The 24,742-nt window shown below is 41.8% G+C and overlaps 1 protein-coding gene across 1 annotated transcript; it reads left to right on the top strand.

Moving 5' to 3' along the window:
* The first annotated feature begins 9,612 nt into the window (after positions 1-9,612).
* Positions 9,613-15,392, top strand: exd1 (exonuclease 3'-5' domain containing 1). Its single transcript, XM_080480772.1, has 11 exons — positions 9,613-9,863; positions 9,950-10,015; positions 10,110-10,143; positions 10,826-10,881; positions 10,957-11,021; positions 11,100-11,186; positions 11,270-11,374; positions 11,484-11,564; positions 12,063-12,206; positions 13,458-13,649; positions 14,482-15,392. The coding sequence occupies exons 1-11, from the start codon at positions 9,734-9,736 to the stop codon at positions 15,064-15,066; spliced, it is 1,545 nt and encodes a 514-aa protein (XP_080336898.1). The 5' UTR covers positions 9,613-9,733; the 3' UTR covers positions 15,067-15,392.
* Positions 15,393-24,742: the final 9,350 nt, after the last annotated feature.

The raw sequence follows: 24,742 nt of genomic DNA, 5'->3' as shown, positions 1-24,742 counted from the left end.
ACACACACACCAATCACACGGAGTGGGCTCCGCGTGCGCGTCCCCCGTCATTATTACATGCGTCAAAAGTCGTGATCTTGCAGGTTCGTACTTTATCACTTTAATCAAGAAATCAGTCGGAGGTGGCGAAAGTCTCGCGAGGCTGAGGTCTGTTAATTATGTTCTTCAGGAAGTTCAGTGAATGTAATAAATCAGATTTACTCAAATTAGTGAAATTGAAAAAGAAAGAAAGAAAGAATCACACATTCTGACTAGATAATACAATCTTTTTATGAGAACTATCCTACTTTCTGTCTCCATATTTAAGTGTCATTTTCACACAAATTGTTGTTTATATGAGAAATGTGATTTGAAGATGGACCATCGGCCCCACATGGTTTATGGCAGCACCCACACGGAGAACATGTTGGGTACCAAATGGGGTCAAATTACCCAAATGGTCAAACCACAGGTTCTCTTATGTGGGCTTCCTTTGTGGGTCTTGGGTCAATAATGGGAAATGTTTGGCTCAGACTGGGAAACCCATAACAGTCCCACATGTGCTGATTAAATAAATACCACATTAATGCCACATGGACATTTGGCATGGGGCCATTATGTCTTGAGCATGAAGCCCAGGTGGGGCCAAATTAATATATAGTCTTATAGCACTCCTTGTGCTGTAGTGGTTTGCAAGTCGTTTCACAGTGAGACGTCACCTGTTTGAGTCTAAGTTTGGGGACCTTTCGTTGAGGAGTTTGCATGTTCTCCGTGTGGGTGCTGCCGATACTTGATGTAACAAAAAAATTTACTTTATTTTTTAATAAATTCCATGCAGAACATTCCCAAAACAATAAATAAATGAACAACAAACAACCAAATACAATTCTTCCTTCAATGTAACTGGTAAAACTTGGCCATGTTTTGCTGATACTTGATGTTTATTGGTTCATCTTTTCTAAATGATCCCAAATGTGAATGTTTTGCCCACAGTGAGTTCATATTGTCTGTTACCCCTGCAACCCGATGATGGGTAAGGTGGTGAATAAGATGTACGAATGAAATAGGAATTTTTCAGAACTCTCTCCTCCTCGGCAGTTTTCACTGTGCCTGCTATCCTGCAATCAAACACCAGTCAAGCAAACATCTCCTGACACACAACTTGAATATGTGTCTCCTCAGGGGCTCCCTGCCATTTGTGGAAAAAAAGTGTAATGTGTTTCCTCCTTTGATTTACTAAACTTTTGTTTGTTCAGCGTGCAGAACAGGAAAGGGTGGCTCTTCCTCTCAGTTTACGAGACAGCAGATTTCACCAGCTGAGCTGGACCATCTCAGGTTCACTGCTATTTTGTCCTGCCTGGTTTCCCCCTTCAACCAAATAGAGATTTTCAAAAGTCAAAAAGTCGGTGAGGAGTGATAGAAGACAGAATCAGTTTCATTACGCAGACGCCATAAGCAGCTAAGCCACAGCTCCCCCTTCAGGATAGTCCTCGTGCTGCAGTACCTGGGCACCCTGGGTTATTTCATGGGTCAATGTTTAACACAATAGTAGAAAACACAAAAGTATCAAACTGAGTCATTGTTATATTAAATTTGTGAAGAGCCTACTAACAGAACGCATCAAAGATGAAAAGGTTTCAAATGGATTCTGAATTATCTGCCGTTAGTTAAAGACGTATTTAAATCAATATAATCATTTTATAACTGAGTTTCAATACTCCACTTAGGATACTAAGCTCAGATCACTCAAAAAGATAATAAACTCATGAATTACAGATGTAAAAATTTAATTATATTGAGGAGGAAAAAGGGTTTTAGGTGACTTGGTTATCACAGGGAAGTTGCTGTAGCTTATCTGACCAAAGCACCTGTCTTACAAACATGTGATCATTGGTTCAAATCCCAGTGGTTCTTCTTATATAAATTAATTGAAGTTTGTTGTGACTGACACTGAACAGCTACAGAATGAATGTTTACAAATCAACTGTAGACAACTCTGTTTTCAAGCTGTTGTCGTGAACATTTTTTTAACGTGGACTCTGGCTTAGTTTGCTGGTTGATGAGTTTTATAACAAACAGGTCAGTGAGTGAGTGTGAACAGTGAGAATAATAAAGTTTATCTTGGCCTACATCATTATGACTATAGAGACGTTTTGTCACTTTCCACCAAATCAAATTTAACTGGAGCCGAAAAACACATTTAACCTTTAAAATGATATATGAACATAAATTGTGTCTTATTTCATTGATGAAGTTTCAATTACAATTTAGGATGGTAAACAATTCATTATGGTTTCTGCTGATTTTGTACCTGATTTTAGAGGTTTCAACATTCAACATTCAACATTCAACAGTTCCAGCATTTTAATATGGACCATTTTTAAATTTTTCTCCACTTTAGACCTTTTTGTTGTGCCTTCTTTAAAAGTCATTTTTAGCCAAGAGTTAAAGTCCTTGATTTGATTAAAAAAAAAAAAAAAAAGATTTCTTTTGATGTGTTAAGTTTCTCTCTGTTAAAAGCACCCAGAAATGACTGTGTCATATTTGGTGCTATATGAATAAAGTTAAAGTTGAATTGAATTAAAAATGTTTACTTATGAATCATTTTGTGACAGGTTCAGGAGCCACAAGGCCAAACAGACCTAAAAGATCATCTAAATAAACAAATATAACTTGTAGTTGAAATAGAATTTCGAATTCTGTAACTGTTCAGTCCCAATAACAACAATATGTATAATATAATTTCATATAAGAAGCAGTTACAGAGGCACCGCTGGGATTTGGACCTAGGATCTCCTGTTTACAAGACAGGTGCTGTAACCAGCTAAGCTACAGTGCCTTTTGTAAGAGAAGCATTAACTCACTCATGAACTTCACTTAGAGATGTATTTAAACCAATATAATCACTTCATATCTGAACTTTAACACTCCACTCGTGGATCCTGAGGTCAGATCACTCACAAAGTAAAATCTACATTATAAACTCGAGCGTGTAAAAAGGAAATTATGATTTTATTTAGGAGGAAAAAAGGATTTATAGCTTACATGTTTTGTAAAAGACAAAACACTGCAGCTTAGTTGGTAATGGCATCTGTCATGTTGCAGGAGGTCCTGTGTTCAAATCACAGTGATATCTTCAGAAGTTGCCCGGAGCAAATTATTGATATTTAAGAAACTACCGCTTTGGTCCAAATTGTAGCTGTATCTGTGTTTTAATATAAATAAATTTGATGTCAGGCATCTGATGTTAAGTGTGTTTTTAGCTGTGATCAAATTCAAATGGCACTCTGCACCATGAACCCAGGATCTGCTGTTTACAAGACAGGTGCTTTAACCAGCACCTGTCTTGTAAACAGCAGGTCCTGGGTCCGAATCCCAGCAGTGCCTTCGAAGATAATTTGATCTGACATGACTGCTATTTGTTGTCAATGAGACTGAACACCAACTTTCTTTAATCACAGCCATAAAGTTAGACCCAGGATCTCCTCTCCATCAGACAGGTGCTTTCACCTGCTAAACTACAGCGCCTCCCTCAGGTAGCCTCTCACACTGCAGTACCTGGGCGTCAGCTTTGACGATGAGCAGTATTTAGGTTAGATATCTATTTGCAGCTATAAAAAACAAAAAACAACAACAAATTGCAGTCATTTCATACCGAAAGGAGTTTCAGAGGCACTGCTTGGATTTGGACCAAGGATCTCCTGTTTACAAGACAGGTGCTTTAACCAGCTAAGCTACAGTGTCGTGTCTCTAAACATAGTTTCCTGGGGTTCACCTGTTGTGTTTGGCTGAAGCTCCTGTGGAAGCCTGAGATTACTGGTCCAAATTGTAGGTGTGCCTTAGAGGTTTGCTTCAATATAAAGTGACTGTACATTGTTCTTATTGTGTTTTAACAGCAACAGATGAATGAAATAAAGTTTAACTGCAAAAAGTCTGTCAGCTTTGGTGCAGAGCAGCATTTTAAGTTGGATCGCAGCTAAAAACACTTAACATCAGATGTTTGCTGTTCAACTAGGTTATACATCTGTTGATGTTAAAACACAATAACAACAATGTGCAGTCACTGCACAATAAAACACGTCTGTAAGGCACAGCGAAGATTTGGACCGTCAGGTTTACATGACAGGAGCTTCACCCAGATACACCAGAGTGCTTGTTTCTTAAATTGCCTTCTTGAGCAGTTTGTTGACTTTTTGCTCTGCTCTGAACACAGACTCTCCATCTTATGAGATAATCATTGTAATTAATTAAGCCCGAACATCACCAATGGAAAATGACTTTACCTTGTCATCAGCTTTGGTACAGAGCAAAATATATGTTTGATATCTTTCTAATAGCAGCTTTAAAAAAAAAAAAAAGAAACCTTCAAAAAACTTAGTTATTTGTCGTCGAAATGCAGTTTAGAATTCTGTACATGTTCAGTCACAATAACAACAAATGCAATACTGAGGCACTGCTGGGATTTGGACCCAGGATCTTCTGTTTACGAGACAGGCGCTTTAACGGGCCGAGCTACAATGCCTTTCTTATCATGACAAGCCTGTTGACAATAGTCTCTTTGTTTTTTAATAATATATCCTTAAGTAGGCTTAGGTATACATTTTATTTTTACATACTGTATCTAACAGTTGTGCAGGAAATGCAGGCAAAGCAGAGATTTGAAGCCACAGTTTCCTGTTTACAAGAGAAGTGCTTTGAATCCACAGTGGCTGTTTGAGACAAAACCCCATGCTGCAGTACCTGGCCTTTCAGAGGGTTGCAGAGAAGCCTTTAATAAGTTTGCCATCATTTGGATAGCAGCTAAAACATAAGAAAACATCAGTTTTCTCTATTTAATTTGTATTTTTCTCATTCTGCAGAGTCAAATTTCTCAGATGGATTAATTCATTTATGCTGATTATGTGTCTTTAGATTGGATTAAAGTTAATGATGGAGTTCCACGAGGTTCAGTGTTAGAAACTTTTGACATTATGCTTGCTTTCTGAAGTAAGTGCTATTTGGAAACACCGCTCAGCTGAAGAGACACATTATCCAAACATGTAGTAACTCTGGATATATTACCTGACCACCAGTACCATTGGAAGGTCCTGGAAGTTACGTTTGACTGGGACTTATTTGATTTCCACTTTAAACAAATCAGGGCGTCCGAATGTCTGCTTACATAATCTTCCATTGATTCAGAAGGCTGCCGCGAGTGATGACCCACATCACTTCAATATTAGATTCTCTTCAATGGCCTCCTGTTTAATGTGGAATAGTAGAAGTATAGTACTAAAAATCCTAATTTTAACTGATAAAACTCTTAACAACCAGGTTCTATCTTATCTTAAAGAGTTGTTAGTCCCATATTACCCAGAAGAACACTTGGTTCTCAGAGTGCTGTGTATTGGAGGTTCCGACATGTTCTAAAAGTAGAATGGGAGGCAGAACATTCAGCTTTCAGGCTCCTCTCATGTAGAACGAGTTTCAGGTAAGGTTAAGATCTTTCTATTTAATAAAGCTGACAGTGAGGGCTGGTTCAGGACATCCTGGACTATTTTCTGGTGAAGCTGCTGTAGGTTTAGACTGCTGGAGGACCTGCACTGCACTGAACTTCCTTTATTTCCTCACTCTCCATACAGTGATGTTTTACCACAGTATCTCTCTCTCTCTCTCTCTCTCTCTCTCTCTCTCTCTCTCTCTCTCTCTCTCTCTCTCTCTCTCGCTGTAATTATTTGAAAAGAGTAAAAACGAACACAAAAGAGCCCCAAAGCTGGACTCAAACCAGAGATGTCTTGCAGTGAGGCGAGAGGTAATTCCCTGACTCCCTTATCTTGACCTAGTTGGCCCTTTGCCCCCACAACACACCTCGCCCCACTACCCCCTGATGAGGCGCCTCATCGTACACTGACAACCGTCAGGATGAATTCATGCTTCCACAGACACGCTGTGTATCAGCAGCTGGGTTCTCGTGATAAGACAGTCGTTTATCTTCGCTGCTGCTGTTATCAGACGCCACAGCGATGACTTCAGGCTGCCCCCACATGGCCGAAGGCACGACTGATTCTGGCACTGAGCCCTCTACCACTTTTGGAAATCTCCACCCAAACTCTGACTTGACGCCACACAATCCTGATAAGAATAAAAAGGTACACTTTTCGTACCATGAACACTTCACGACGCAGCGTTTTCCACGTCTGCTGAGAATCACCCACTGCGAATTCAAAGCTGAAAATAATCCAACAATAAAAAGTGAAGACATTGTATGTCTTGATCATTCAGGCTGGAAATAACTAAATTAAAGGACTCAAATTAGTGTAATTAAGTAGGGTGACGATAATGTATTTATAATGTGTAATTTCAATAGTATTTAAGTACAATTTACACTATGTAAACTACCTTCAGAATCATAAATCACAAGTGAGTACACTCATAACTTGAATTAACGTTCAAACCTTTTGATCCACACCTTTGCACCCAACAAGTGTATCATTTAAATTCTTGCTTTATGTATACATTTAAATGAAAGTTATCCCATTTCCTCTCAGAAATGTGATTTTAACAGATATTTTTCATACAAGTAACTGAATTCGATGCCTAAATATGACATTGCAGTTGAACACAGTTCAAAAGTAGTTTCTGACATATTTAATTTTGTGTCCATTTAATTGGTGAACTTTCACTCATAACTGAATTTAATCAAATCATTGAAACAGTAAGTACAAATTTCCATACATTCTTGTGATGATGTTAGATATTACTTATTACCTTTTGTGGACTGTACATCATTGACAGCAATTTATATTACATTTATTTAAAAACAATTCTGTATTCAACCATTCTTTGGGTCATCTCACTGGCTTTAAACAAACATTACTTAAAAAATATGGGTATGTTCACAAAAGATGTGCCTGCAATGCCAGTACTTTATGTGGGCGGGTATGCGCCTGTACTCTGGTGTCAATTCATGCATTCAGGAGCATCACGTAACTTTGTGCTCCGTGGTCTCAGATGAAAATCTCCTTTCCTCAGAATCACAATCAGCAAATACTTTATGAACAGAGATAAAACCCTCTGTCTCTGTCTCTCTCTCTGTCTGTCTCCCTCTCTGTCTCTCTCTCTGTCTCCCTCTCTGTCTCTCTCTCTGTCTCTCTCTCTGTCTCTCTTTCCCTCCTGTCCATCGCCCCACCATGGAAGCTGTGTTTAAAACTCGTTTTTTTCTTAAAAACAAAACCAAAAAACAAACAAAAACAAAAAAAAACTGCAATCCCACAGTGAAATCCATACCCTGTTACAACGTGGACACCTGTGGTTAGAGACGAGTGTGGCCTATTGTCAGGTCTCTGTTTCCAATTAACCAATGTTCCACGTGTGTCCACCCCTTCCTTGTGTATTTAAACTCCTCTCCCTCTGTTGTCCTTGTCGGATCGTCTCGTCCTCTTGTCTCGCCCTCTCGCCCTCTTGTCTCGCCTCGTGTTCCATGGACTTTTTGTTGCAATAAACCTGTTTTTTATGGAACTGGCTGAGTCTGTGTTTGAGTCCACCCTGCACAACCCTGACACCTATACTGTATACGTACAAATGTTGTTGTTTCTTTTCTTTTTAAATTTAGTGGGTTCATTTCTTTTTTTAGTAGTGTACACTCTCCTGTATGTGGTTATATTACTGTACAGGCAAATTGTTTTTGCCTGTACCAGGTTCCTGTCCTGTCCATTCCTACATGACCCCAGGTACTGTTGTGTCCATTTTCAAGTGGATTCACTGCAGCATTTTTTTTCACAATCACACTAAAATCTCACTTAATTGAAAAATTGCTGTCAGGGCAGATTTTTTTTTTAAAAATCCCTAAATAAATCTAATTGTTTTCAGCAACCTGCCCCACATTCTTGTTCAACCCAGTCATTCCTCTGTGTCAGTTTTCAGATGGATTCACTGCAGCTCTTTTTCACCTCAATTACATGCTTGAATTACACCCACTACATGAAAAAAGTATATCTGAACTTATTCAGGATGGTGTGTAGTGACATCCACTCATCTCTCTCTCTCTCACTCTCATTCTTTATTTTGATTTCTTTTTGGAGGAATTTTTACAAATCCACCAATATTTAAATCCATATACAAATACTTACAACATGTGCCTGTAATGTTTATTGTTTTTTATTTAATCTCACACTACTATAATAAGGCAGCCGGTGGATCCACACGCCGAACAAGGTGCCCTTATTTTACACTGAACACCTGCTGCCAAAACGTCTATACACGCCACTGAATATCGTGTTTCTGTCTCATATTTGTATGTCAGACTGACAGCCTGTCACTAATGGGAGTACCGATACTTATTTTATTACACTTAAAGCACTGTGCACAGTACATATAGAGCCAACTGCCTGTGCTAGAATAATATGATGGAAGGTGATGGTTCTTTAATGAAGAATAAGAACCTAGGACTTCCCAGTAGAAACAGAAGAGCTCAATACTTGTACTGCGGTCCCCCCTGGTGGATCTACTGAGTGATCTACTGCCATCTGTGATCCTCTGCTCTTCAGCAGGTCTGCTGAATTAGTCACAAGACTTAGGACAGAGACATAGATTCCTCAGACCGAGGAGGAGATAACACCGGCCTTGCTATTTTTCTGGCTCCCTTGAACTGAGTTTTGTATTCATGCAATGCTGAAATTCCAGAGGCGTCCAAACTACTGCCCATTTTTAATTAGCCCCCACAATTATCAAGGATTAATTGCCCTATTCTACTTTAAATAGCTTCTTTCACACATCCAGCCTTTGGGGAACTGCATACTGTACAGTATGTACTGTGTTTGATGTGATGGTGTGAACAAACTATATTTGAATCACACTACTAGTTTTAATTGGCTCCCAGTAAAGTGATATAATTGACCTCTAGTGAGTGGAACACATTTTTATATATTTTTCTGCACAGGCGCCCATGTTGGCATGGGCAAACACCAACTGCAAACCCAGAAGACAAAGCATTGTACACATTCAATTCAGTTTTATTTCTAGAACGCCAAACACAATGCAGTCATTTCAAGACACGTTTGCAGAGAAAAATCTACAATTTCACATGAGCAGGTATAGGAGAGAGTGGAAATGGAATAAAACAAACAAACAACTGCCTTGAAAAGGATGCTTACCTTCAGTATTTTTAACGATGACACTATATCAACGTGGAATAGAATAAAATAAAATAGAAAAGAAATATGTAAAATTGTGTATTACATTTTTTGGTGAGCATAACACACACACACACACACACACACACACACACACACACACACACACACACACACACACACACACACACACACACACACACACACACACACAATCTACCAGGAGTCACTAAAGTACAGCGCAATTAAAGGACATGCAAAAAAAATAATTTTTTTTAAAATCAATCAAATTCAATTAAAACTAATTTTCAGCTTTCTCAGCAAAGTAAAGAAGGCCAATTTAAAATCGCCCACTGACTGTGTGCCACCAACAACAATGTTAAACTATAATTTCTAGCCATACTTTATTATATAAATGTCACTAAAATATATGACAACATTATTTACTGTTAACTTATAATGGTCGCGCCAGCAGGAAAGGCGACGTAAGAAATTACGAAATTCAGTGAACGCACCAAAATCCACGCACGAGCTGTCACGCTGCACGCGCTCCTGGCTGTGACTCTGCTAGCAGTTAGCATAGGAAGCGTGAATAAACTAAGAGTTTGGGGATTTAAAAGCTTTAAACCACTCCTGCTTTTGAAATGGGTGTGGACCACATCGATTTCATGAATCTCCTGAAGGGGAAACGAATCAAACTGACCCTGAAGAACTCTTCATACTCTGGAGTCGTTCAGCGCGTGAACTCCAACAGAAGCCTGCTTTTGTCAGACGGTGGGAAAAAGTTAATAATACTTAATAACTACGCCCTATATTACTATTATATCACATTACTGAAGGCATTTTCTCACTCTGTTTAGTGAGTGACGGCAATGGCTGCAAGACTGTAAGAACAAGGCTGTTCTGTGGTCATGAGATAGTGAACGGTGAGTTTCTCCATCCTGATGTAAAAGTTTATGTTAAGTTTGGGTTTTTAACTTTTTTTTTTTTTTTTTTTTTTTTTTTTTATTAAATCCACAGTGGAGTTTGACTTTGAAGCAACTCCTGACAGTGGGTAAGTAACTGAATATTTAAAATACAGCCTGGTTTTGACTTGGGTAAATCGAGGTTATTGTGTTGACCTTGGAAAGGTTAAAGGTCAGAGCTCATCTTGACTCCTTGTCACTCATGGCAACAAATCAGAAATGTGTTTATTCCCAGCAGGCTGGATTATTGTAATAGAATGCTTATAGGTCTTGGTAAAAACAAATCTGTTCGATGAGACCTCACCCACACAAAGAGGGTGGAGCTCATCACACCTGGGCTTCAATCTGCACGGTCTGTCTGTGTAGAAGGTTCCACTTCAAAATCTGACCTCTGCTCTATAAAGCTTTGACTGGCCTTCGGGCTTGAATACGTCTCAGATTTACTTGTAGAATAAGAAACATCCAGACCCCTGAAGTCCTCAGGAAGAGGTTTACTAAAGTGTTGCCAGAGTAGGGAGAAACTACTCTCCTCACCTGTGGAACAAACATCCTGCCGACACACCCACTTCTTTAAATCAGGACGTGACACACTATTATTTGTTCAGGCTCTCCACTGAACAATAGATTTTACTTATTTTATTACCTTTATCTTAATAAAGACTTTCTTAATCACTTTGTTCTAATGTATTTCCTTGCAAAGCACTGTGAATGTCCTTGTGTCTGAATGTTGTGTAAATAAACTGGCCTTATAACTTACATTGTATTGGACAGAAATCATCAGCAGATTATTAAACCTCCTCAGCAATACAGGAAATCATTAACATTGGGTGAGTTGAATAAGGAATCGGTTGTTAAATGCAAGTTTGAAAGATCTTATATTTAAAAGGATCTTTCTGTTGCAGATGTAGGTGACGAGGAGGTCGGCCTTGAAATCATCGATGAGTTTCTCCAGAAGTTTGGCCCTGCTGTAAGTTGATTTAAATGTTTTTGTTTTTTTTAATAAATCATCCAAATATAGCTCGAAGTCTCATATTCTTCCCATCAGGTGTTGCACATCAAGAAGCAGAGAGTGATCGGAGTCTGCGCTGAGGGTGTGGAGATGTATAAGAATGGGAGGCTGTGCTGGCTGCTGGTGAGAATCACTGATAGGATTTCCTGTTTTTTTGTTGGTCCTTGGTTCTTCTTAACATGGTTTGGACGCTCTCATTCGTTTAGATTGCCACCACAAGCAAGGTGTACTTTTTTGATGTCCTCCGACTTGGGCGCTGGGTGTTTAAAAACGGCCTTTCTATGATCCTGGAAAGTCAGCACATATTAAAGGTGAGCCGTGGTACTGATGTGGAAAGTCCGCTGCTCGTCACAGTCATTATTTTTCTTGGCTGTAATGGGTTTTTTTTTGTTTGTTTTTTTAAAAACTCATTTGGTACAGGTCATTCATGACTGCAGATCCATTGCTGGATGTCTTGGAGCTCAGTTTGGAGTGAAGCTAACCAACGTCTTTGATACTCAGGTATATATATATAAATATATAGGAGGTTTGGTCGTGTTTGTGCGTGAGGACGAAATAAAAACCTGCTGTGTGTGTGTGTGTGTGTGTGTTTTGCTTGCGACTGCTTTTGTGACATAATTGTGTGAATGTTTACATTCAGTGGCAGGCTTGTAAACTTTTCATATTTATACCCGTAACTGAATAACTGCAAATCCCTAAATTCTCAAACAAAATTGATAGACAGCAGTAAGTATTTTATAACAAAAAATCAGAAAGAGGGAAAAAAAACCCTGATAAAAATAATTAAAAATAAAAAAGAGTAGTAAATAAGACTGTCAACAGTCACAGTAGGTATAAATGAGGGGGAATAGCTGTTATTTGGAAAAGCAGAAACGCAAAGTCAATATAATCATATAAAATCATCTAATTTTCACAACAGTTCCCAACACATGTTTACCTGATCTGGTTGCAGCCCTGCAGCTGACTGCTCCTCTTCTGCTTAAATGCTCGTGTTTCAAGGTGGCAGACGTCCTGTGCTTCCGCTCGGAGACGGGGGGCTTCCTTCCTGACAGACTCAGTACCCTGGACGAGTTACTCCACCTTCGCCTGAAGATGCCCTCTTCCCAGCTCTCATCGGTTCAGACCAAATCCAAGCTCACCAAGGTACAGCCCATTCATTTCTTATCTATATGAGGATGTGGTGCCTTCATGAGGAAGTGGGGAGAATTCATTTGCAAAAAGTCACATGGCTGTAATTAAATTGTATTTCTGTGCATTTTTTTAATCAAGTCATGTCATCTACCTCATACTGAAGTACAGATACTCTGCTGTGTGGTTTGCACTCGATAGCGACTCATGGTTGAATAAAACATTTTAAGCTTCAATGAAGTTTATTATTTTAACAGGGAATTCCACCTTTAGATCCATTTCTTCATGAGACCTATTTGAAAGAAAATTGATATATATATATATATATATATATATATATATATAATTTTTTTTTTTTAAAGATCCTTGAGTCTTCAGGTTAAATGAAGCATTTTGCAGCAACACAACAGGAATTGGACATCACAAAATATAACAATTCAAATCATGAGATTACAGTGACATTGTCCTGCTCACGCCCTTGAACAGCTGACAAGTCCTCATCTCAATGTTTCTCTACTGTCTGTCCCTACTTGACATCATCTACTTATCTGAGTCTTCTTCCAAAGCTGTTAAAGTTAATTTGACCTCATTCAACCCTCTTTTATATTAAAAATGATGTAAAGCAGGTTGAAAGTCCTGCTGTCCTCTACTGATTACATAGAATGAAAGTAGTTTTGAAAGTGAAAGTGAAAAAAAAATTCCTGGTAATTTAGAAAATAAATCCGGGTCCCTTTTTAGCCACACCTGCACAAGTTGGGCTCTCAGGAAATCCCAGGATGTCCCCTTAAGCTTTGAATGTATTTAATTATTTTAATGAAGGCTAATTGAATATAGTAACAGCGATTGACAAATAAATGTAGTTAGAAATCAACTCAATTTAAGTCGTTTTTTAAGAGTATTTTCACTTGGTATTAATTAAATTGAGGTAATATAACAGGAGTTGTACAGTAAGCCTTTGAGCGCTTAAAAATGCATTTGACAGACGGTGAAAAGCAAAAATAAATTGATCCTTTTTTTTTTGTTCCCGTGGGCTCAACACCTGCAGGAAGGTTCTTAAATGGTGCGATGTGATCTGGGTGACGATGCTCAGGCTGTCACCCCCGCGACCCGGAAACGGATAAGCGGAAGAAAATGAATGAATGATCCTTTTTGCACATGTATAAGTTGAAACTGCTTCTCAACACTCCTCTGTCACTTCTCTACAAACTGAAATGTTCCCACTTCCCAGCTGTGTGAGCGTAAACAGGCGCTGTGTGTGTTTTGCAGAAGGAGCAGGAAGTGTGGTACACGCGCCCCTGTCCCGCAGCTCTGATGAAGCCGATGGTTCTGTCGGTGGTCCACCTGCTGCCTCTCAGGCTGGAGCTGATGGACGCCCTCATGACCGACTACCTGCTCGTGGTGGATTGTTACCTGAACAGCAGCCACTACCTGCCCGACCAGCTGGAGCACGCCAGCATGGTGGGTCCAGGAATGTCCCAAACAACTAGTGAATGAATAAACAGGATACATAACTAGTGGACCTTGGCTACCTTATACTAATTTGTACAGTAGAAAGGCCTCGTTTCAGAATGAAACTCCACATAGAACCAGAAGTGAGCAGCACATGGCGGGAACAAGCGTTATTGCTTAACTTGAGTTTTTTTTTGTGATATACTGTGAAACAGATATAAATTTAAAGTGTATAGTTTCATTATGACATCGTTTTACCGTTCCGGCCCAATTCAGATTGAACTGAAGCAAAACTAATTAGACCTGAACTAAACTACTTGTATTTAACTGCCAGGATGCTTTTTGTATTTGTACTTTGTGGTGAGGTTGCATTCAGGTCTGTTTCCAGTTATTCACTCTTCTCATGCTCACAGGGTCGTCAGACTATTAGAAGTACCTCCTGAGATAAAGCAGTGCAACAACGCAGTTCTGGTTCAAGTCTTTGAAACATTTTTTTTTTTTTTGAAAAGTAATTCAGTACATTGTTGTCATGAAAAACCCACGTAAGTAGTAATCTTTGCGCCTTGCCTCTTAAAGAGACAGGCACACAGAGTTAGAGGTCTCTGACTTTTATCTCATTGCTAAACTGTTTTATTTTTCCAGGTTTTATTTGCTAAAGGTTTTATTTGCGATCACAGCGACACGGTGGTGTAGTGGGTAGCTCTTTCACTTCCCAGTGAGAATAACCCGTGTTTGTGTGGCGTTTGCATGTTCCCCATGCGCATCTGCACATTTGCCCTGACTTGCAGTGTGTGAACATGTTTGAATGCCCTGTCACAAGGCCTTCGCCTCTCCTCAACAGGACAGTATGTTGGAGTTGCCCCGAGAATTCAAGCAGCTGGACCGAATCCTCAGCGAGCGCCACGAGTTCGCTGCAGAGCGATTCCCCGTCACGGAGCAGGGCCTGCTGGCGCGCTTCAACGCTCAGCCTTCACCTGAGAACTCACCTGCAGCCGAGGACCAAAACGGTACGCAGCCGGAGTCTCCCGTGGCCGAAACAGAGGAGCCGCCGCCATCGCCTCGCAATGACCTTCTTAGTAATCAACCAAACCCTGAAGGTCCCGGAGGTACGACGGTTTGCTCTGATGGCGTTGATGAGGCTCCAGTTCCGGTCGCTGCGTCTGAGCAAGACGCCACGGAGTGTTCAGGTATCCCTCAGTCTGTGAGTGACAGCGGGAGGCCAGATGAGGTCATAAATATCACCAGTGTGAGGAATGAGGAGTCATCGGCTCCAGCGTTTCCATTTCTAGGCAGAGGCTCCCTCCTCCACATGCCACCGGCTCAGATTCCTGGGCGGAGCGCTGCAGGGTGGACGCAGGCGGCTCCTTCAGCTCTCAGCCAAACGAAAACACCTCAGCCTGGACAACATGATCACCTGTGGTGGTAGAGAGCCGAGCCGCTCATTTCGTCTTCTTCCGGATATTAAAGGAAGATCAGAGTTCATCAGGGTAACTTGGAATGGTTTGGCTGGATCAGGAGGTTTAATTTCTTACAGTGGCCAATAGATGGCAGTAAACCGTTTGTTTTTGCAGAGAGGCACGACTGAAAAGTCACTGATGTTTGGGGGAAAACAAAGATTCTGTGGCCATGTTAACTTAAATACAGAGTGTTGTTGTTGTGTAACCAGTCTTCCTGTTTTCTAAATCGCCTGACTTGTTGTCATTAATTTTTTTAATAAACTTCAGTTCTGTGATAAAGCTGGATTTGAAAGGCTTGATTTGTAAGGTGTTTTTTTACATATAATGCTTTGACTGTATGTCACAGAAAGTACCAAGGAGTCATGACTTTGGCTGGTGGAACACAAACAACCCAAAACACGGCACGACATGCCCTTTAAATCATATTGTGCTCGGCTCTGTGATTTATTGCAGCTCTGGCTTCTGTGTTGCACTTAATTGATTGTGAAAAGCAGACACAGACATTGATGGATCTGCTGCTAATTGAGCAAAGACATTGCTGACAGTCAAATAATACAAAAGAAGGAGAAAAAAAAAATCTCAAAACTTGGCTCGGGCCTAAACTGAGTTCCTGTGTCTCTGCTGTGTGTGATCACAGGTGGCCAGCACCTGCCGTGTTTTACCAAATCCAATCTGATCCAATTAATTTGCAGCTTGAGGTGGCGGCCATTTCTTTTTCCTGGATCACCAGAGGTGGTTCCTCCAGATCAAAACGAGGCACAACAGCAGGGCAGTGCTGTAGCCCCCCGCCCCCCCCCCCCCCCCCCCCTTCTGTTTTAATCACATCTTATTGCTATGGTTATCTACATTGGAGGCTTGGGCCACTTCCAGAGCTTTCTATTTGAAAGCATGAAACAGATAATGTAGGATTTTAATTAACTGGGAGGCAGCCCGACACAAAGCCTCGCGTCTCTCTTAGCAACCGGCTTCTGCTGAACACAAGCGGGGTGGATCCCACCCATATGCCTTCTTTAACCCTTTGAAATGTGGCCGCGCGCAGGAGGGAACAAAAGGTTTCACAAGTCATCCTCTGATTTACTTCACGCTATCCGCGTCTATCTTCTGTACCTCTTTATTCAGCCTGGGGTGGCGGAGTGCTGGAGCCAGGCCCAGTCGACACGGCGAGAGGTCACCAGTCCACCACGGGGCTAATATGAAGATTTACTAATGCTACTAACAATAAACATCCTTGGTTGTTTTATTTAAAAAGTTCATGCCACCCTGCAGGATCCACAGGTTACACAACACCTGAACACTTGTTTTCTATCTGCGTCTCTCAACAGTAAAGTCCTGGAGGAGGGGTCCCGGGACCGGGTCTCTGCGGGGCCGTGGAGGACAGGCCCCTGTCATTGACCACCAGATTGGAGCGCTTATTTTAGAGGACCTTGCATTTCCTCTCCGTCACAATAATGCCTTATGTGCAGCGCTTCCTGTTTCTCAGGCCCGGGAGGAAGGAACAGAGCGCTTGTCACACGGTAGTCACGGTTTCCTCCCCACCTCCTCCCCCCCTCCTCCTCTGCTCTCCCTACAGCCGCTCCTGACTTCAGACAGTGTTGTGTCCTTCAGGAGGGAAAGATGACAGCACCGTCAGCATCACAGCAGGATGCGGCCCGGCTATTTTTAGGCTCCAGTCGGAAAGGTAGCTCACAGACATAAACACAAACTTTAGGATGTCCAGCTGTGTTGATTTAGCATCCGAAAATGGAGGCCCAACTGTGTAGGACTAGTTTATTGTTTTGACTGAGCAGCGGGAGCCCACCGGGCCTTCAAGGTGCAACGGAATAGGTCACCTTCAAACAATGATTAAGACTTTACTATTAAAAATGTATAGGGGAGAAGAAATGAACCCACGGTGGGGGGAAATGTGGATAGGTGGTCGTGCAGTTCCTGTGGAAGCGGTGCATCCTGCTTTGCCTTGAGATGAGGAGGCAGGATCAGGATTATGAGAAGGGCGGCTGCAAAGTCCGACAAAAAGCCACAAACAACAATCCCTCATGACACAGCGAGAGCCCAGTTTCTACTCCAGCGTAAGATCACTCTTACTTGCCTCTGCTTTGGTCTTTTTCTTTTTTTTTTTTCTTCTCACATTGTTTCCTGCACTTCCTCACACTGGGTGTGGATGCTGGCGAAGCTGAGGTCTCCAGACCTGCAGCCAAGCTCTCGGCGACCTCCACTGAGATCTTTAACGTAATCACACACACCTGCCAGCTGTAGCATTAGGACCACCGATGGGCGCGACGTGAATAACGGTCATTACATCTTCGTCGTGACACCTGTCACTGGGCGGGTTGCTTTGTTCTTGAAGTCGATGTGGGGATAGAAGGGAAAATGAGTGAGGATTTGTGACGGCGGTGGTGGTCAGTGCTCACGCCTCACAGCAAGCAGATCGGGGTTCAGGTACCGTTCGGGCCATTCTGGGGTTCGCATGTTCTCTTCACACGTGCATGGGTTTCCTCCCACAGTCCAAAAGCATGTACACGACGTTAACTGGTAAATTACCCCGAGGTGTGAGTGTGTGCGGTTGTCTGTCTCCGTGTGTTTGCCCTGTGATGGACTGAAGACCTGTCCAGGGTGTATCCTGCCCCTCGTGAACAGGACAAATGGATGGATGGATTTGTGAAGGTCAGTATATATCAGAAGTGGTCCAAAGAAGGAGAATTACTTTCTGAATTATCCTCATTTTGTCGATTTTAAGCGACAATCAGTAGGGAAAGATGGTTTTTACCTGGCGTGGTTCGACCGTGACTGCAGACTTCCTCGGAGCATCATTCTGACGTGTGATGACGCTCTGGGACGAGGGGGCCTACACCCTTTCAAACCATCAGACGACACACATCACACGTCTTTCCCTACAAATGGTCGCTCAAAAAGAAACAATATAAAGGAGAACTACTGCTGGTGCAGAGCTGAAAAACCATCTTGAGGTCCTAAAGTTGTGACGGATTGGTGTATTTTCTCGGCCTGGGCAGCACATTTCATAGACTGTAAACAAACATGATGAATAAATGTCCCTTGTGTCACACATGGCAGACAACATTATTAAGCTTCTGAGCTTGTGACGGCACCCGCCACAAAGGTGGACTCACAACTCCAAAGTTATTCAGATCATTCAAGTGCACCTAGGCAACCATCCCTCCACTACATCAGTGTTAGGCTACAGATTTGTTCATAATTAATAGACTGTTGTTAATTATTAAAAGCGGAGGGATGCTCCTGTTAACCCTTTAAAGGGCACTCATCAAAATACTTGAAAGTTTCAACTCCACAGTGTAGTTAAAGGGAATTCTTAAGACTTTCAAGATTGGATTTAAACGCTTATATTTTATTTATATGAAGTAGAATCTGTTGGGAATTATTACGAGGAAAAGAAATCCTTCAATTGGATTTATTTCTCAGGTTATTCAGTAAAAGATTGTCAATGTCAAATTGAGCACCATTGTCCCACTATATCATGTATATATAACCAATGAATAACCTTTAATTTTTTATTCTATTTATTTCACTTTTCCAGGTTCAACTATTTCATGTTTTCTATTATGTGAGCTGGTTCACACTCCGAGGCACATTAATGCCAGGGTGTTTCTGATTAAGCACATTCAGCTCATGGTACATTGGTTTTCTTAATGCTGGAGAGGTCAAACTGGGATCAGTGGCGTGTCAATAATGATATTGTTTGTGAGCTTTTTGAATTTGTCCTCCTGACTGAGTCCTGCCGTAGAGGCACCTTCCAGCCAATTATTTCTCCCCGGTGTGGCCTCAGGTGGCGGACTTGGCCGCAGACAACTTAAATTGATTGGCTTGTTGGACGAACATGATCTGCAGGTCTTACCTGAGCAGTGCGGCACAAAGACACAGACTGGTGGGCAGTATTCAGCAGCTCCAACTGTGCCACAACAAATTAGATGTATGTCAACAAAATAATCTCAATTTCATTATTCATGTAACCACATGTAATCCCCTTTGTATTTATAGGGAGGGAGGACTATAATCAGATATCAGGTTGCTCTATGTGGCTGAACTGCATCCCCGCAGTCAGTCTTCCATCTGTTAGGAAAAACCTATTGTTGAATCGTGCTGAACCCCCCCACCCCCCTCCCATGCTCTCACGTTACAAAACCACCCTCTCCCACTCTCCCCAGGTCGAATTCGACAGGGGAATTAACATTTAACGTGAGAAAGCCCGACCCATGTCGACGGCCCCTCAAGTGCAGCACAACCCAGAACAAAACACAGCATCAATATTTCAGCCGGCCTCACCAACGGTATGCACGTACCCCTGCGGTCAGGAAACCTCATTCAGGAAGACCCCTCAGTATGCCCACATTCACTCCCGACACGCAGATGCAGGCGCACAATGAGCATCTTTATGAACTGCTGTGCCATGTTTACTCAGGCAGCGTGAGGCGCGGGGACCCGGAGGGCCTCTCCAGAGGAATCGGCCATATTGTGACCTTCAGCTGGGACAGTCGGGCGCAGACTGAGAGCCAGTGACAGGTGACAGAGCAGATGTTTGACGGTGTCAAACAGTGGACTTAGATCCAGGAGGAGGAGGATGGATAAAAGTCCAGAGTCAGCAGGAGTTAGGAGGTCGCTGGTGATTTCCATGAGAGCTTTTTCGGTGCTGTGACGACGATAAAAACTCTTCTGAAATGGTTCATAGACGTTATTGTTGGAGTGTGAATATGAGATCGTCCTTTCAAATACAGAGAGTTTACTATTTTAACCTTCTCAGAATATCTACATTCAAAGCACATTTGTCAAATAAACAACTATGAAACAGTAGATTACATAGATAAAATTGTACTCCGGCACTAGTAAATTACATACAGTATATGTAAAAGTGCAGTATCTAAAAACTACTTCAGAGTTAAATTAGTGATTTTGTTATTTGTGATTTCACTCCCAATGTATTTCCACCAGATTAAAATGACTTGTATTATCAATAAACTGTAGCCAGATTAGAATGTTTCAGCTTGATATGTTACTGTCATTTATTCACAAGGTTTGGGTCCAGCCTCATTTGCGATGGTTGCTTTAATGTGTTTATTAAAGTAGGTGGTCGAACTTCACCTCGCTCTCTAATGCCTTCTGTATTTGATGACGAGTTAAATGTTACAACTGACTCCATCATCTGGTATGAAATATGATAAGTCATTACTTCAGGATGAGGTTCTTCCTCCTAATACAATCAGTGTCCACCGTATTCTAGCTTGTGGAGTGAAGATGAATCAGATGAATTTTAACTTAGTCCTCATTGGAAGTGTTGCACTTTACCCACGTAACAACTGAACTGTAGATATTCTTGATATCGATTTAAAGACCAGAGAGAAAGAGACGTTTTGCTGCATATGACAAAGATCTCATGTTGATTTGAAGGTATTAAAGTACCACAATAATCCAGTCGTTCACAAAGTGTGGGGCTTAGCTGTGTCACGATGGTGCAGTGGTTTGCCCTGTTGTCTCACGGTTAGGATCCATGCATGATGGGGTTTTCTGCAGGGCCTCTAATTGAACCCAAAAGCCAAAGAACATACATTTGAGGATAAGTGGGGGACTAAAGTTGTCCTTTAGTGTGAATGTGAGTGTCTGTCTCTCACTCATAGTCAGCTGGGATTGGCTGCAGCCCCCGAGACGACCCTCGGTTGCAGTATAAATGAAGCAGTATAGACGATAGGAGCCGGTCTCACCCGGGGCTCACAAGAGAGTTCAGTGACTCATTGGAAAAAAATCCTCTTTTATCACTCTAAATTGTGAGAAAAAACAATATAAAACTATTCTTATTTTATCAACACACACTTTTTTGGAATGGAGACAAATTAAAATAAAAGACGCTTTAGTGCCAAATCTTAGGTGATACCATTATGACAGTTTCAAACTATATATAGTTTCGACAGATCTGCATTTCCTTCACATGCTGGATGTTCTTCACCATCCACTGTATGACTGGAGCTCCATTCAGAACTCACCATTACCGCCTGTCCCAGACAAACCCACTGCTTTTATTACATCTACACAAATCCTCTGTCATCTTCTGGTCCTTCCTCACAACACAACTAACAGTCTAACTTCTAGTAGATTCGTCAGTCTGGTCACACCTAAAGCCCGTACCTCCTGTTGTCGCTCCTCATTTTAGTTTTCAGCAAATAATATACCATACAACCAATAATGACCCATCACTTCATTTGCTTTGATCGTTTCTCTATTTGTCCATGAAGGTATATAATGAATGTATCTTACTGCCTCTTGCTTGCCTCAACGGCTTCATTGTAAATGAGGACTGGTTCTCAGTTGACCTACCTGGTAAATTAGACATCAACTATAAAAAAACAAAACAAATATTAACTCATACTATTAAAACATTGTCAAATTGAATGGATCTAACAAGACCAATAAAGTTTCTGCTTTTGTTACCTATTCATCAGAGAATTTCTCATAATGTGACAAACATTAGGAAATCAACCAGAAGCTACTACTGAGATGAAGTTGTGTGCTGTGAGAGTTTGCGTCGGTATAAAGTGGTTCATGCTCATACACTTTGAAACTTCAATGTAATGTATCTACTCTCTTATAAAGTGAGGTTTGTTCCTCCGGCCTCCATTGTAGCCCAGATCTCCACGGGATCCAGCTCCCTCACATCAGAGGAGCAGCTGAATGCGTCTCAGCATTTTGGCCGTTACTTAACCAACCACAGAGTCCCTGGCATGACCGCGGTCCCCGGGGCTCAGTAACTGCACTCTTATTCACCGGAGATAATGACAAAACAAGCGGGATGTTAATGGTTTGTGCGATTAACATGGACATGTGGAGATGACAAGCATGCAAATGACCGAGAGGAAGGCCTCCGTCAGGCCTGTAGCACTCAGGAATGATGCTGTTCTGAGTTTTACGTCACGTTGGGATGTTAAAACCGAGAAAAAAATCTTTTACAACAGCATTAAAACTGAAAAAAGTCCTGTACTGTAGGTTGAATAGATTGTTGTGCACCACTGTCACCCGTAAACGCCTTTGATTGAAAAGGTGGGCTATTAGCTTTTGGCACATTCATCATAATTAAAACCTGCATTGTGCGTGTGCGTGTGCGTGTCTGTGTGTGTGTGTGTGTGTGTGTGTGTGTGTGTGTGTGTGTGTGTGTGTGTGTGTGTGTGTGTGTGTGTGTGTGTGTGTGTGTGTTGCACAGATGAGGGGCGGGCGGTGGGGGCTCCCCACGGCTGGCTGAATGAGCGCCCGATGGTTCGGCCTGGCAGCTGCTGTCCCTGGCTGGCACAGCCTGCGGATAGTTAGAGAGGTAGCAACACCGGGCGGGCACAACACAAACGCTCGCCGGCTCAGGCTTTTGTCCCCCGACCAGCTTGCCATATTTGTGTTGCTTGTTATGGCAATATCATGGGATTAGTATGAGCTTAGATTGGGTAATTAAAAAGGGCAAATGTAAATGCCACACTGAGCCCGCGGTGACATTTAGCGGTGATGAAAGATGCGGAGGTTGTCGGTTTGAATGCAGTAAACGGGCGTGCGACTCACTCAAGTGAAATCCGATTTTCAAACTGGTTTTTTTTTAAGGGTTGAAGTTTCTATTCGTTCTTAGTTTGATTCAAAGGGGTTGACATTAGGATTGATACAGTAATAACAAAACAAAACAAGATGGAACAAAGAAACATGCAGGACAAGAAGGGAGAAATGTAACTTTAGTGACTATTGTTGAGCTGTCAGGTTTGTGATGCACACAGAAGGTTTATTTGGGATTGCAAAGGATACAAACAAAAGTCAATTGGCTGAAAGTTCAACTTCAACTTTATTTATTTAGCAGCAAATACACCACCAGTCACTTCTAGGTGCCTTTTACACAGAGAAACCCAACAAATCCACATGATCTTCCTCAGTTTATATAGTTGCAACAACCGCCAGAATAACTTATGTTGTTTTTTTCAGATCGGTTTATGACTCCTCTTAAACCTCATCTAATGTCAGAGCAGTGTGAAATTCCCAACAGTCCTTCAAGTCTAAATATCATTCTGAACTCAAAATAGTCCGTATGAAATATTAAAATTGAAAGAAAGTGACTTTTAAGCACATTTATACAAGGTCAGGTATCCTGAACATTTTTCCAGGTGCAGCCCTCAATCCAAACCTTTCATTTCAGTTTCCCCAGTTATCTTTATCAGAACGACACACTCTCTCTCTCTCTCTCAAATCCACATCCACATTCTTAGAAATGCTTTCTACTCTTAATTTGCTTTTAAACCCCGTCCTTAATCCAGCAACTACCATGATCTCCTGACATTTACCATCAATCATCCAGTGAGTTTAGTCCAAATGACTAAAACGAGGTAAAAATGAACTCAAAATCGAGAAGAAAATGAATTTTGAACATACAATCTTAAGATTATATATGTATGACAAAGGAAAATGTCAAACTTATATTGAAAATTGTGTAAAATGGAAATAGAAAAAATAAGATGAAAAAAAGAAAAAAAATATTAAAAGAAAAAATTTATAAATTTAAGTAGGTGAAGAAATTAACCAGTTGTTTATGGAAACCTGAGCTGAAGTTGTGTCTTTTCAGTGTCAAATTAAATGTTCCTCTTCAGACCTTAATTAATATTTCACAGTGTGGAAACTGGACGACGCCCCATTAAAGCTTTTTTATTTTTGAGACCACCAACAGAGTCGTGTTGTACCTGAGGAGCTCAGACGTCACACAGGATGATGAGCACACAGGTCATCTCTCTCTCAAACTCACTGGTAGCCAGTCGACGGCCTTCCTCTCTCATATACATGAACTATTTAATAAATAATCCGTTCTCTTGTGTTCATTTTGAATCAGGTGCCACCTAACTCGGCTATTTCAGGCCTCATATCGCTGACATACTGAAAGTGTCGGCTACAGACTGCTGAAGGTGTTTATTGAGTCTCGGACCACCTGTGTACGGTGGAGAGCGTCACCGGTGGGATCAGCGCAGGCTTACCCCGGGCCGGCTGGGGCCGATCTTGGCCCCGGTGCCACAGCTCCGGTCCAGGCATGGCACCGGTGTATCTGCGGGAGCCCGAGCGCACCAGCTGCTATCTCCTTGTAGCAGACAGCTGTATCTGAATATTCATACAAAGTGAAGATTAATGTGTGTTTGTTTGGCCCCACATGGTGTTGCCGTCAAACAGGGCAAAATGGAGCGAAACGGCCAAAAGACGCCGTGGGCCGGGCTGGGCCGGGGGGTTGGGGGGCGGGGGGTTGTGCTGTGACAGCGTGAAGAGGAAACCTCAGTAAGAGCTTGGCGGTCAGAGATCACAGCAAAACAATCCCATTTCTCCTTGTAAAGTCGTTCTTCACTATTCAATCCTGGCTCATTGGCTGCGTTTAAGTATATTTTGGCGATTTCGCAGAGCAGCTGCCCGTCGTTCTCCTCCGGCTCCGTCCAGCTCATCCATTCATCCCAGGCCAGTGGCAGAGCGGTGGCCGCCGCAGCGCGGCCGCGTTGTTTGCTCAAATAATCTGCTGGCTGACGGCAATGAGAGCTTGGTGAATGTGCCTCAGTGAATGTTTGGAGGCTGAAGTTTCTCTAAAATGAGCAGATGGTCTTTACTTGCCCGCCTGAATAAGTGGAGTGAACC

This window comes from Lipophrys pholis (assembly GCF_963383615.2).
Source record: "Lipophrys pholis genome assembly, chromosome: 14".
Classification (NCBI taxonomy): Eukaryota; Metazoa; Chordata; class Actinopteri; order Blenniiformes; family Blenniidae; genus Lipophrys; species Lipophrys pholis.
The sequence above is the reverse complement of the archived record's forward strand: the minus strand, read 5'-3'. Positions and strand labels throughout refer to the sequence as shown.

Coding starts and splice junctions, on each gene's coding strand:
- exd1 (XM_080480772.1), top strand. CDS start 9,734: ATGGGTGTGGACCACATCGATTTCATGAATCTCCTGAAGGGGAAACGA. Junction 11,565..12,062: donor CCAACGTCTTTGATACTCAG/GTATATATATAT, acceptor TCGTGTTTCAAG/GTGGCAGACGTCCTGTGCTT. Junction 13,650..14,481: donor AGCTGGAGCACGCCAGCATG/GTGGGTCCAGGA, acceptor TCTCCTCAACAG/GACAGTATGTTGGAGTTGCC.